General features: G+C 51.2%; 1 protein-coding gene across 1 annotated transcript in view; it reads right to left on the bottom strand.

Moving 5' to 3' along the window:
* DPYSL5 (dihydropyrimidinase like 5) overlaps positions 1-14189 on the bottom strand; it is a 94249-nt gene that overhangs the window by 13515 nt on the left and 66545 nt on the right. Inside the window, exons 5-8 of the mRNA XM_040623003.1 lie at positions 13345-13413; positions 11559-11603; positions 9726-9801; positions 8654-8810 (exon numbers count right to left, since the gene is read on the bottom strand). Of these exons, the coding sequence (XP_040478937.1) occupies positions 8654-8810; positions 9726-9801; positions 11559-11603; positions 13345-13413 (347 nt within the window). The remainder of the gene's footprint in view (positions 1-8653; positions 8811-9725; positions 9802-11558; positions 11604-13344; positions 13414-14189) is intronic.

The following is a 14189-nucleotide window of genomic DNA, read 5'->3' as shown; positions in this document are numbered from 1 at the left end:
GATCAGATCGAAGAGGTGCCTGTTAGAGTCACCAGCTGAGGGTGAGGGACTCAACTCCCATTCTTTAACCAAGTCTTACCGAGCACCCACCTTCAAAAGAGATTCCTACACAAGTAGGTGCCCCTGGGGCAGGTATGAATGAATGTGGTCACATTCTAGAAGGGTTTTTTTTTTTTTTTTAAGGTTTCTTATTTATTTATTTGAGAGAGAGAGAGAGAGACACGAGCCTGGGTGGGGGGAGGGAGAGAGGGAGAGGCCAGACTCTCTGCTGAGCAGGGAGCCCCACGTGCAGGGCTCCATTCAGGACCCTGGATCATGACCTGAGCAGAAGGCAGATGCTTGATGACTGAGCCACCCAGGCACCCCCTCAGAAGGCGTTTGAGGTCACCTAGGTGCTGCCCTGAATCACAGGAGTCGACACACAACCCAACTTCTTTAAAGTTTAAAACATGACTGGTTTTGTGAAGTCCTTTAAAATTTTACATAGTCAAATGAAAAAACTTCTGGCTCCTTTAAGAAATTAGATTTTACACAGAGAACAATGATGGTTGCCAGAAGGGAGGGGTGCGCGATGGGCACAACAGGCGGGAGGAGGGGCGGTACAGCTTCCGTTCTAGAATGAGTAAGTCACCAGGATGGAAGGCACCAGCACAGGGAATACAGTCAGTGGCTCTGCCAGTGTCGCGTGACAAGATGGTCGCTACGCCTGTGGCCAGCGTAACCCAGAGAGCTGCCAAATCTATTGTACCTCAAACTAATGTCACATCATGTTCAACTGTACTTCAAGAAAAAAAGAAAAAAAGAAAGGAAAAAGAAATTAGATTTTAAATAAAGGATAAATCCTCCCATCCATAGTGTGCTTTTACCCTGATATATAAGAAAACATAACCTAGGGCGCCTGGGTGGCTCAGTCGTTAGCGCTCTGCCTCGGCTCAGGGCGTGATCCAGGGTCCTGGGATCGAGCCCCGTCAGGCTCCTCAGCTGGGAGCCTGCTTCTCCCTCTCCCACTCCCCCTGCTTGTGTTCCCTCGCTCGCTGGCTGTCTCTCTCTCTGTCAAATAATAAAATCTAAAAAAAAAAAAAAAACACAAGAAATCATAACCTAAAGTAGATCGTGGACGAAACCACGTTCTCTCAGAGGACATGCTAACTAGTGTCCGGGTTTTCTATCAAGTATTTTTGTACAATATCATTACCAACAACAATGCGTCCTAACAAAAGACAAAATGAAAGGAACCGTAAATTCCTGTAACTCACGAAAATGGTAAAACAATGCTCCAAATTCTATAAAATTGCACACTTTCACAACATGCGCATTTTAAAAGGGATTCAAAACTATTCTCAAAGCAGTTCACATGAAATTACAATTTGACTTGAGAGAATTTATTTACATAATTTAAATTAAAAATAAGCTAGACATAAAAACTTAAATCATTCAATTAACGATACTCTTTTCCCCCAGCCTATTTGAATTTGGGTGGATGGGGCATTTACCACTTTCTGATCTTCCAGGAAAATTGCCTGCGGCAAGCAGAGGATGTTTCAAAAAGATTCTTTGGCGTTGGAACCGAGCCAAAAGTATTACAGTGGGCTCTGGATACTTTTGTTTTTGTTGTGTTGATAATGATGAAAAGGGAGGCTGTTTTTCCCAATGAAAACCTTTTTTTTTTTTTGTAAAGTAGAGCTCTGCTCCCAGCGTGGAGAGCCAATGCAGGGCTTGAACTCACGACTCTGAGATCAAGACCTGAGGCAAGGAGTCGGTTTAGACGAGGTCATCCAGGCACCCTGAAGAGCATTTTTTTTTAAGGTTTATTTATTTGACAGAGAGAGAGAGAACAAGCAGGGGAGCAGCAGAGGAAAGGGAGAAGCTCTCCCTGAGCAGGAACCCAATGCAGGACTCAATCCAGGACCTGGATCATGATCTGAGCCGAAGGCAGATGCTTCGACTGAGCCCCAGGAGCCCCTGAAGAGCATTTTTAAAAGTAAGAGCTGATCTGCCATTTCTCTCTCGTGCTCCTGGTTTGTTTTCAACCCGTAAGGGCGGCTCTCAGCATCCCAGGGATGGAAAATAATCCGTGCTGTGCTGTCGCAGACTGCCCCTCAGGGGCCTCCTTCCCCTGAGCCTTCGCTGACCTCACACCCTCTTTAAAGTGTTAACACAGCAGAGCGTTGAGTGGGAATTTTTCAATTGTTGGCAACCAGGATGGGAAAGTAAGGACGTGGATAAAAATAAAGTGCCCTTTATCTAAAGACAGCAGCCTTCAGCCGGGGCTGGCTACTTCCCTCAGTTACGCCCCACCATCCCCTAGAAGAGAAGAGGCCTAGCCACACTCCCAGGTGTATAAAAGCAGAGGACAGGCAGGAGACTGAGGTGTTGCAGAATGGAGAGTCCTGTGGTCTTTCCTTCCCTTTTACTTTTAGGTTTGAGTGGCCTTCCCTACTCCTTCTCCTAGCAGTCAAAGGAAGGCAGCACTTCCAAGAGGTTCACCCACGGAGAACAGAGGTGATCATAGTGGGCATTTGCCTGGGAGGTAAATCGGTGAGGTGGACCCACCCGGGCCTGAGTGAGGAGAGCCAGTGGGATGGGGACAGCCTACCCTGCCACTGTAGAAAGTGGCAAAGCTGGGTGAGCTCTTGCTGGGCCGAGACACTGTAGAAGGTGACCAGACTTGAGCTGCCTTCCAGGGTCCTCTTTGCGGGCACCACTAGTTCTGGAAGCTAGGAAGGTGCAGGGAGGGAAGAGGTCAAGCTGGACTCCATCTCCCGGAGCAGGGATTGTGTGAGGAGGCAGAAGAGAGCCCACACCGGCCATGTGCCCTGCCAGGGAGGGCCCCAAAGGACAGTCACTTTCTGCCTGAGAAGCAGGAGTATAGGCTGGTGTTTGGGTTTGGAGAAGAATCCCCCAGCCTCGAACTGGGCACGGGAAGGGAGGAGATGGATGTTTAAACTAGACTGGACTTTAGTCACCAAAAGGGAGAAGAAAGCAACGGATTCTACCCAAAAATGTTACTAAAGGAAAAGAAGCTGCAAACAGTTTGGGGCGAAACAAAAGCTTTTCGTGTTTGTGTCCCTCTGAATTCAGACTGTTGGTTAAACCTTTGCCTTTAGATTCGGATCACGTGGGAAAAGTATTCGAGACAAAGGAACTGGAGGAAAGGAGATCTGGAAGGGGAGGGTGAGGAAAGAGGGAGAGAGGGACAGAAGGTAAAGGAAAAGAGGAAAGAAAGGAGGGAGACACGTGCAGAACACTGAGGAGGGAGAGTGAAAAGCGAAGAGACAGAAAGGCCCGATGTATTCTGGGACACATCCCACAGCCCTGCAGTGGTCTTCAGCGTAAAAAGCAATGTCCCTTGAAATTCTGAATCACCACCGTTCACACTTTTCTATATGCTCTTGGCTCTTACACGTCAGAAAGCTCTCACTCCAAATCAAGTGGTCAGGGAAGCCCCATGGGATGGCGATTAGCTGACGGGCTCTGGAGAAGAAGGCAAAGTCATCCGCAGGGCACAACGAAATGAGCTCTAATTCGGATGCGGGGCCGCTACAGCACCACCGCGAAGAGCTACAGATCGCTGGGAAGGCCGCTATTACGGGGTAACAATGCGCTCTGGGGCCACAGCGCTCTCCGCAGTGTCTTCTTGGCCAGCAGGCTCATGGGTAGGTGGACGTGTTGGTGTCCAGTCTCAGGGAGGCACCGTGGCAGCGTGGCGCACGCGTGGGACCAGTCCTGGTGGTAGTAGTGCAAGCCGGTGGCGTGGCATGTCCGTGGTGGTCTCGGCAGCACACCTTCCCTGCAAGAAGAAAGGTCGGAGCCGTAACTACGAAGCCACGACCCGAGGTCATGGCTCTGAATGGTCCTCAGTGGAAGGAGCCGGGTGCGGAGGAGGAGGGACTTGTCCGAGCTCCACGAGGTGTTTGAGTGCAGCAAGGCCAGAGTGCTCCATCTCACCAGGCTGGCTCAGGCAAGAAGAGAAGGGGAGGAGCTGCCGAGGGAGGGGCGCGCGGCGCTTGGAGCACGGTTTGGCTGGGGCACTGGTGCTGCGGGGGCACTGCTGGGAGGGAAGGGGGCAACAGTGCAGGTGGGACACGCAAGGGGCTCCCACTAGGGGAGAGGGGGAAGCGAGATCTCACGGGCTGGGAACCCTTGCTCTGATTCATATCCCCAGGTCTGTGACCGTGCCTTTGTTTCTCCTGTTAGCAGGACCTCACCGGCACCTGAGCCGGGCAGAGACCACATACAGAAACCTCCAGGCGCTTCGGTGCTCAGCACGGCAGACACACAGGTGCCCGGGGCTTGTACACAGGGTGCTGGGGACAGGGCTGCGATGGAAGTTGGACTCATATGCTGTTATTCCTCCAGGGACTTCCCAAGCATCCCCTGAAATGTCCATTGGAACTGGTCAGGATTTTATGTAGGTTACCAAGGCAACCGCTAGTAAAGACCAAAAAGATAACCATTAATGAGTTGCCTGAAACTTGGAAATGACCAGACCCAGGGGAGGGGACAGATACTCGTGCAGAGGAAAACACTGGTTCTAAGGCACTGACCCAGGCTGGTGCAGGCGCTTCCAGCCGGTGACAGGAGAGAACAGGGCATACACTGGGCTGGCGGGCCCCGGAGGGCTGACAATCCCACCACACATGCGCACTGGCCATTCTGGCCCCAGGACTCACCTTGCATCTTAGCAGCTGCGTAACGTCACCGGCCGAGATGCTGGACCGCGTTGACCAGGTAGATCGGGCAGTGAGATCTAAATAAGGAACCCCGAGCGGGAAGGAGAGCACATCAAGCCCACGCACCTGCAGCGCCTGAGCGCCGCCCCAGCCACACCGGTCCTGGCCCCGGCATCTCCCCTGTGTCTCTCAGCCCCACTCTCGGCGGGAGGGTCTTCCGGAACGCGGGGCTGGCGGCCAGAGCACAGGACCGTGTGAAGCAAGGGACTGCCTGTTAGAGTCACCAGCTGAGGGTGAGGGACTCAACTCCCATTCTTTAACCAAGTCTTACCGAGCACCCACCTTCAAAAGAGATTCCTACACAAGTAGGTGCCCCTGGGGCAGGTATGAATGAATGTGGTCACATTCTAGAAGGGTTTTTTTTTTTTTTTTAAGGTTTCTTATTTATTTATTTGAGAGAGAGAGAGAGAGAGAACACGAGCCTGGGTGGGGGAGGGGGAGAGAGGGAGAGGCAGACTCTCTGCTGAGCAGGGAGCCCCACGATGCAGGGCTCCATTCCAGGACCCTGGGATCATGACCTGAGCAGAAGGCAGATGCTTGATGACTGAGCCACCCAGGCACCCCCTCCAGAAGGGCGTTTGAGGTCACCTAGGTGCTGCCCTGAATCTAGGAGATACGACACACCCAACCCAACTTCTTTAAAGTTTAAAACATGACTGGTTTTGTGAAGTCCTTTAAAATTTTACATAGTCAAATGAAAAAACTTCTGGCTCCTTTAAGAAATTAGATTTTACACAGAGAACAAACTGATGGTTGCCAGAAGGGAGGGGGGTAGCGCGATGGGCACAACAGGCGAAGGGGAGGGGGCGGTACAGGCTTCCCGTTCTAGAATGAGTAAGTCACCAGGATGGAAGGCACCAGCACAGGGAATACAGTCAGTGGCTCTGCCACAGTGTCGACGGTGACAGATGGTCGCTACGCCTGTGAGCCCAGCGTAACCCAGAGAGCTGCCAAATCACTATTGTACCTCAAACTAATGTCACATCATGTGTCAACTGTACTTCAAGAAAAAAAAGAAAAAAAAGAAAGGAAAAAGAAATTAGATTTTAAATAAAGGATAAATCCTCCCATCCATAGATTGTGCTTTTTACCCTGATATATAAGAAAACATAACCTAGGGGCGCCTGGGTGGCTCAGTCGTTAAGCGTCTGCCTTCGGCTCAGGGCGTGATCCCAGGGTCCTGGGATCGAGCCCCACGTCAGGCTCCTCAGCTGGGAGCCTGCTTCTCCCTCTCCCACTCCCCCTGCTTGTGTTCCCTCGCTCGCTGGCTGTCTCTCTCTCTGTCAAATAATAAAATCTAAAAAAAAAAAAAAAGAAACACAAGAAATCATAACCTAAAGTAGATCGTGACGAAGCAGCACACGTTCTCTCAGAGGGACATGCTAACTGGTGTCCGGGTTTTCTATCAAGTATTTTGTACAATATCAATTACCAACAACAATGCGTCCTAACAAAGACAAAATGAAAGGAACCGTAAATTCCTGTAACTCACGAAAATGGTAAAACAATGCTCCAAATTCTATAAAATTGCACACTTTCACAACATGCGCTGATTTTAAAAAGGGATTCAAACTATTCTCAAAGCAGTTCACATGAAATTACAATTTGACTTGAGAGAATTTATTTACATAATTTAAATTAAAAATAAGCTAGACATAAAAACTTAAATCATTCAATTAACGATACTCTTTTCCCCCCAGCCTATTTGAATTTGGGTGGATGGGGGCATTTACCACTTTCTGATCTTCCAGGAAAATTGCCTGCGGCAAGCAGAGGTGTTTCAAAAAAGATTCTTTGACGTTGGAACCGAGCCTAAAGTATTACAGTGGGCTCTGGATACTTGTTTGTTTTTGTTGTGTTGATAATGATGAAAAGGAGGCTGGTTTTTCCCAATGAAAACCTTTTTTTTTTTTTTTGTAAAGTAGGCTCTGCTCCCAGCGTGGAGGCCAATGCAGGGCTTGAACTCACGACTCTGAGATCAAGACCTGAGCTGAGATTGAGTCGGTTTAGACGGAGTCATCCAGGCACCCCTGAAGAGCATTTTTTTTTTAAGGTTTTATTTATTTGACAGAGAGAGAGAGAGAACAAGCAGGGGGAGCAGCAGAGGAAAGGGAGAAGCAGGCTCTCCCCTGAGCAGGGAACCCAATGCAGGACTCAATCCCAGGACCCTGGGATCATGATCTGAGCCGAAGGCAGATGCTTAACCGACTGAGCCCCCCAGGAGCCCCCCTGAAGAGCATTTTTAAAAGTAAGAGCTGATCTGCCATTTCTCCTCTCTCGTGCTCCCTGGTTTATTTCAACCCGTAAGGGCGGCGGCTGCTCAGCATCCCAGGGATGGAAAATAATCCGTGCTGTGCTGTGCGCAGACTGCCCCTCTAGGGGCCTCCTTCCCCCTGAGGCCTTACTGACTGCACCTCACACCCCTCTTTAAAGTGTTAACACAGCAGAACGTTGAGTGGGAATTTTCCAATTGTTGGCAACCAGGATGGGAAAGTAAGGACGTGGATAAAATAAGTGCCCTGTTATCTAAAGACAGCAGCCTTCAGCCGGGGCTGGCTACTTCCCTCAGTTAGCCCCACCATCCCCTAGAAGAGAAGAGGCCTAGCCACACTCCCAGGTGTATAAAAGCAGAGGACAGGCAGGGAGACTGAGGTGTTGCAGAATGGAGAGTCCTGTGGTCTTTCCTTCCCTTTTACTTTTAGGTTTGAGTGGCCTTCCCTACTCCTTCTCCTAGCAGTCAAGGAAGGCACATTCCAACAGGTTCACCCACGGAGAACAGAGGTGATCATAGTGGGCATTTGCCTGGGAGGTAAATCGGTGGACCCACCCCGAGCCTGAGTGAGGAGAGCCAGTGGGATGGGGACAGCCTACCCTGCCACTGTAGAAAGTGGCAAAGCTGGGTGAGCTCTTGCTGGGCCCGAGACACTGTAGAAGGTGACCAGACTTGAGCTGCCTTCCAGGGTCCTCGTTTGCGGGGACACCACTAGTTCTGGAAGCTAGGAAGGTGCAGGAGGAAGAGGTCAAGCTGGACTCCATCTCCCGGAGCAGGGGATTGTGTGAGGGAGGCAGAAGAGAGCCCACACCGGCCATGTGCCCTGCCCAGGGAGGGCCCCAAAGGACAGTCACTTTCTGCCTGAGAAGCAGGAGTATAGGCTGGTGTTTGGGTTTGGAGAAGAATCCCCCAGCCTCGAACTGGGCACGGGGAAGGGAGGAGATGGATGTTTAAACTAGACTGGACTTTAGTCACCAAAAGGGAGAGAAAGCAACGGATTCTACCCAAAATGTTACTAAAGGAAAGAAGCTGCAAACAGTTTGGGACGAAACAAAAGCTTTTCGTGTTTGTGTCCCTCTGAATTCAGACTGTTGGTTAAACCTTTGCCTTTAGATTCGGATCACGTGGGAAAAGTAGTGTCAGACAAAAGGAAACTGGAGGAAAGGAGATCTGGAAGGGGAGGGTGAGGGGAAAGAGGGAGAGAGGACAGAAGGTAAAGGGAAAAGAGGAAAGAAAGGAGGGAGACACGTGCAGAACACTGAGGAGGGAGAGTGAAAAACGAAGAGACAGAAAGGCCCACGTATATTCTGGGACACATCCCACAGCCCTGCAGTGGTCTTCAGCGTAAAAAGCAATGTCCCTTGAAATTCTGAATCACCACCGTTCACACTTTTCTATATGCTCTTGGCTCTTACACGTCAGAAGCTCTCACTCCAAATCAAGTGGTCAGGGAAGCCCCATGGGATGGCGATTAGCTGACGGGCTCTGGAGAAGGGCAAAGTCATCCCACGGGCACAACGAAATGAGCTCTAAGTCGGATGCGGGGCCGCTACAGCACCACCGCGAAGAGCTACAGATCGCTGGGAAGGCCGCTATTACGGGGTAACAATGCGCTCTGGGGCCACAGCGCTCTCCGCAAGTGTCTTACTTGGCCAGCAGGCTCATGAGGTAGGTGGACGTGTTGGTGTCCAGTCTCAGGGGAGGCACCGTGACGTAGGCGGCCGCGTGGGACCAGTCCTGGTGGTAGTAGTGCAAGCCGGTGAGCGTGGCATGTGCCGTGGTGGTCTCGGCCAGCACAACCTTCCCTGCAAGAAGAAAGGTCAGACCGTAACTACGAAGCCAGCGACCCGAGAGGTCATGGCTCTGAATGGTCCTCAGTGAAGGAGCCGAAGTCGGAGAGAGGAAGGGACTTGTCCGAGCTCACGAGGGTGTTTGAGTGCACAGCAAGGCCAGAGTGCTCCATCTCACCAGGCTGGCTCCAGGCAAGAAGAGAAGGGGAGGGCTGCCGAGGAGGGGCAGCGCCGAGGGGCGCTTGGAGGAGCACGGTTTGGCTGGAGCACTGGTGCTGCGGGGCACTGCTGGGAGGGAAGGGGGCAACAGTGCAGGTGGGACACGCAAGGGGCTCCCACTAGGGGAGAGGCGGGAAGCGAGATCTCACGGGCTGGGAACCCTTGCTCTGATTCATATCCCCAGGTCTGTGACCGTGCCTTTGTTTCTCCTGTTAGCAGGACCTCACCGGCACCCTGAGCCGGGCAGAGACCACATACAGAAACCTCCAGGCGCTGTCCGGTGCTCAGCAACGGCAGACACACAGGTGCCCCGGGGCTTGTACACAGGGTGCTGGGGACAGGGCTGCGATGGAAGTTGGACTCATATGCTGTTATTCCTCCAGGGACTTCCCAAGCATCCCCTGAAATGTCCATTGGAACTGGTCCAGGATTTTATGTCGGTTACCAAGGCAACCGCTAGTAAAATCCAAGAGACCAAAAAAGATAGCAATTAATGAGTTGCCTGAAAACTTGGAAAATTTGACCAGACCCAGGGGAGGGGACAGATACTCGTGCAGAGGAAAACACTGGTTCTAAGGCACTGAACCCAGGCTAGTGCAGAGCGCTTCCGACGGTGACAGGAGAGAACAGGGCATACACTGGGCTGGCGGGCCCCGGAGGGCTGCAATCCCACCACACATGCGCACTGGCCATTCTGGCCCCAGGACTCACCTTGCATCTTAGCAGCTGCGATAACGTCACCGGCCGAGATGCTGGACACGTTGACCAGGTAGATCGGGCAGTGAGTCTAAATAAGGAAACCCGGCGGGAAGGAGAGCACATCAAGCCCACGCACCTGCCGCGCACGAGCACAGCCCCAGCCACACCGGTCCTGGCCCCGGCATCTCCCCCTGTGTCTCTCAGCCCCACTCTCGGCGGGAGGGTCTTCCACCGGGAACGCGGGGCTGGCGGCCAGAGCACGGACCGTGTGAAGCAGGGAGGAGGCAGGCAGCACCCAGCCGCAGAGCCCAGTGCGAATGTCAGGGCAGGATGTCGGCCGAAATCAAGATGATTTACAACATAAAACAAGCGACTGTTTTCTGTTCGTGAGTGTGAAGACCTAGAGACAGTCGTGGATTATACTCCATATCTAAAATGACAAAGCCCGCCGGGTGAGGGCAGTTTTATCGGCAGAGAGAATGCACCCTGGGCAGGAAACAGAATACAGGAGGTTCTGGGTTCAGAGTCTACGTCCGACAGGACTGGTCTTGGACACCTGGATTATAGTATCGATTAGCCGGACGGCAATGGTCCACGGCTTCGCTCCTCTGGGCATATGTTTAAGCTAAAAAACAGGAAGCTGGCCTTGTGCTGTTCAGATCTTTCCTTACTCTGGAGTAAGTTTCTGTCAGGGAGTAATTGATATTGTAACTCTCATTGCACCAGTAAAACGATGTCCTTGTCCAGCGCCCAGACTTATAAATTGCTCATGGACAATTTTTCCCAAATGTTATTCTGACGCCTTCTCTGCTCATCAAAATGAGAGGACAGAGAGCTTAGGAACTGGCCCAACGCGGCGTGCGCTTGGCACAACTTCGCTAATTCTGAGATCCGCCGGGCCTCCAACCTCTGTGTTTCCCCTGCTGTTCCTAACACCACCCCTCAGGCTTACACCCTTGGGGGGAGTCCATGTCTTTCCAGAGGAGAGGTTCTGGAGCATGAGTGCCCCCTAGAATCAGGGGTAGGCTATTTAAAACAGATGGCTGGGCAACTACCCCTCCGTTTCTGATTCAAGAGGTCTGCACAGGCCTGAGAATTTGCATTTCTAAACTTCCAACAAATGCCAATGCTGCTGGTCCAGGCATCACACTTAGAAAACGTGAGGGTTCAGATTCTCTGAGCAAATTGAACTCTATGCTGATCTTCTAGAAGGGGAAATAACCTTGGTCTAGCGCTTGGCTGTTTGTAAAGTGCCTTTCCTGCTCTGCCCCCTCTGAGCCTCACAACCATCCCGTGCGAAGGAATATTACCACTCTGATTTTGATAACAAAATAGTGCATCAGAGTGGTTGAGTGACTTGTGTATGCTGAGAGCTTGTATTTGGTAAAGGCCTCACAACCCTTGCTCGCTTCCCACCACCACACTGTGTCTGCACCCCCAGACCCTGAGCGATACCAAGGAAAACTTCTAAGTGGTCCAGAGGCAGAGGTTTAAATCACGGTTTTCTAAGCAAACATCTACCGAATTCCTCTACCGGAAGCAGAGTTCAATCGCAGGGAGGCTCTGTGGCTCTGAGGCACCTGCCGCCCACGGGAGCCATTTCCACTTGAGCGGTGAAGCCAGACTCAGCAAGCTCAAGGGGGTGGGAGAGAGAGCTGGCGGAAAGGACTTCTGCCAGGTCTGTGGGAACAAACAGCATTCACCCAGCCAACGGTTCTGGGGCCCTGCGAGTCAGGCATGGTGTTGGCAGCCAGGGCAGAATGGGACCCCGCCGTGTAGACTGAAGAGTCTAGCTTCTGATCCCAAAGTCAAGAATGGGTTGAGGGCAAGCCGGGGTCTACTCACCCTGTTTGCAATGGTGATAACTCGGTGAGTGGCTTCAGCTTCCAGCTGTTAGAAACAAAGGACACGAAGGAAACAAGCTTCACCATCTCTCCGAAGTAAGCCCACATCTGCTCAAGAGCCCACTTTGTAGAAAGTGCTGGAATATTCAACACAAGAGGCGGAAGGGTCCACCGCACCCACAGGGGCTGCAGCCCAGGAGCTCCACGCTCCAGCCGTTCTGCTCACCGAGAGAATCTGAGGAGTTAGTACGACAGGCATATCCTCGCTCGATGCTACTCAGGCCTCAAATAAAAGGCAACAAAACAAAAGCAGAAGGAAACCTAGAATCCCATCTCTGTGTTTTCTGGTGTATTCTCTCCACAGCCACCTCAGCATGGCAGCAAAGGAACCATACTCACTAACACCGCACTGGAAGTTAACCCAGACCCGGGTTTCCGAACCTCAGCACTGTGGACGTTGTGAGTCAGGTAATTCCTCACGGTGGGGGCTGTCTGGGCACCGCAGGCTCCTGAAGCAGCATCCTTCACCTCTACCCACTACATGCCAGCAGTACCAGCCCAGGTGGGACAACTGAAAACATCGCTAGACGTTGCCAAAGGTCCTCCAGAGAGCAAACTCTCCCCCGGTGTGGAGCCTTTAACCAGTAGACGATGACAGTATTGACTCATGCTATTAATACCCTACAGTCAAAGCCTTGCTCTTGCTCTCCGATAACTGAACAAAGCCCAGGCCTGTGTCTACCCGCCTACTCCTGTTCTCACAGGCACGCTCAGGGCCTTGTCTGACTGATGGCAGTGCCCTCACATCCTATCTCTGGCTCCTCGTCTCTCATGGACATCCAGCCACCACTCCGCCTTCAGAGAAGGCTCTGAAGAAATGGAAAATAGCTTTCTCCTCAAGAAATGGCGGAGGATGTCTGAACAGGGTCACAGGACAAGAAGGCATTATTTGTCCAGTGTGGGCCCTCCGGAGCAGAATTCTCTAGCAGGGAGGGGGACTATCGGGGATGTGTGTGGACGCCCTGCAACACCGAGCAAGGATAAAACCACAGGGCAGAGGGATGGCAGGGCTTTCCGTTACCATCGCGTGGGTCACAGGGTAATAAGGGGCAGAGAGCACGCACATGAGTGTGCCTCTGGTTTCCGGTGGGAAGGGTCCAAAGTTTTCCTCAGATGCTCAGAGGGATCTCATTCTGAAAACGCTGAATCACTGGCTTATAGTCTGGAATTTCTTTTTTTCTTTTTTTCTAAAAGATTTTATTTATTTATTTGACAGAGAGAGACAGCTAGAGAAGGAACACAAGCAGGGGGAGTGGGAGAGGGAGAAGCAGGCTTCCTGCCGAGCAGGGAGCCTGATGCGGGGCTCGATCCCAGGACCCTGGGATCATGACCTGAGCTGAAGGCAGACGCTTAACTACTGAGCCACCCAGGCGCCCCTGGAATTTCTTCTAACACCTGAAGGCCCTTTCACTCTGTCTTTTCTCCCCCTCACTCCACCCCCTGTTCAATTTTGGGGAAGGCCACCCCTGCTGTCTCCCTCAGATCCCTGAAATCAGAATCAAATCAGGTGGGTCTGGTTTCCCCCAAATTGTCTTTCCCAAGGAAGCTCAAGGCCACGTCAGCCTCAGCAGGGAGGAGGCTGTTCCCTGAAAAGCTTCCGGAAGAGAATTTCACCCATGGAGAAAGCGATAATATATAACTTATATTTGCTAATGTCTCTTCTATCCTAAAGATTCTGTGAATTCATAGGAAAGAAGCTGACAAGAGGCACAGAAAGTTTTCCTCACCTCTTCTGGGCGGCTGATCTCGATTCCTTCTGGGCCTGTGATACCCAAATCTAGCGCCTCCTTGGCACCCTGAATAAAAGACAGAAACCTGAGAGAACCATGCAGATACGAGAAAATCACAAACCCCAGGGGCACTAAAATATGCTGGACACAGCCCATTCCAATAGGCTTGCTACTCTTCTCACTTCTGTAGTATTCATCTTCCAGAAAGGACAGAATCAGTACTGGGCTCCCTTGCAATAAGTCTTGAGTCTCACTTCATAAGGATTGAACATTTTTTTTCCTCTTAAAATTACAGTTGTGTAATTTTGGGACATCCAAGACAGTCGGTCTGAAAGTCAGAATTGCCCCCACTGAAAGTCTAGTCAAATCTCTAGCTTCCAGCAACACCTAGATTAACCCTTCCCAAGTGTCCTATTTAATTTCCAGTAGTACAAAGGGGCTCATCCACCAGTGAGGAGATTGCTAATAATATCTCAGCTCCTCTGGGGTGGGGGTGGGGGGGTAACAGGAAAGCAGAGAGCTGACTCTCATTTATTTTGATGTCAAATCTCATTAGAAATACTTCTTAGAGGTGCTCCAAATTCTTTTGCTATAATGGAATTTAAATATCCTATCATTAGAACGAAGACATCATTTCATTATCTAAGACTCAGAAACCATTTTGGACTGTAAAGAGATTTTTGTTTTACAGACAGTAGACAAGTTTGGATTTTCTGGCCTAAGATTTGTCATCTGGGGTGTCAACATCTCACACTTTCTTTTATAACTTATTTTGTCTGAACAAAAGCATGGGCTGGTGATGGCTGCTCAGGAATCCCCCTGAGAACTGTCTGTACTGGTGC

The sequence above is a fragment of the Ursus maritimus genome, unplaced genomic scaffold, assembly GCF_017311325.1.
Source record: "Ursus maritimus isolate PB19 unplaced genomic scaffold, ASM1731132v1 scaffold_6, whole genome shotgun sequence".
Classification (NCBI taxonomy): domain Eukaryota; kingdom Metazoa; phylum Chordata; class Mammalia; order Carnivora; family Ursidae; genus Ursus; species Ursus maritimus.
This window is presented reverse-complemented; position numbering and strand designations above follow the sequence as displayed.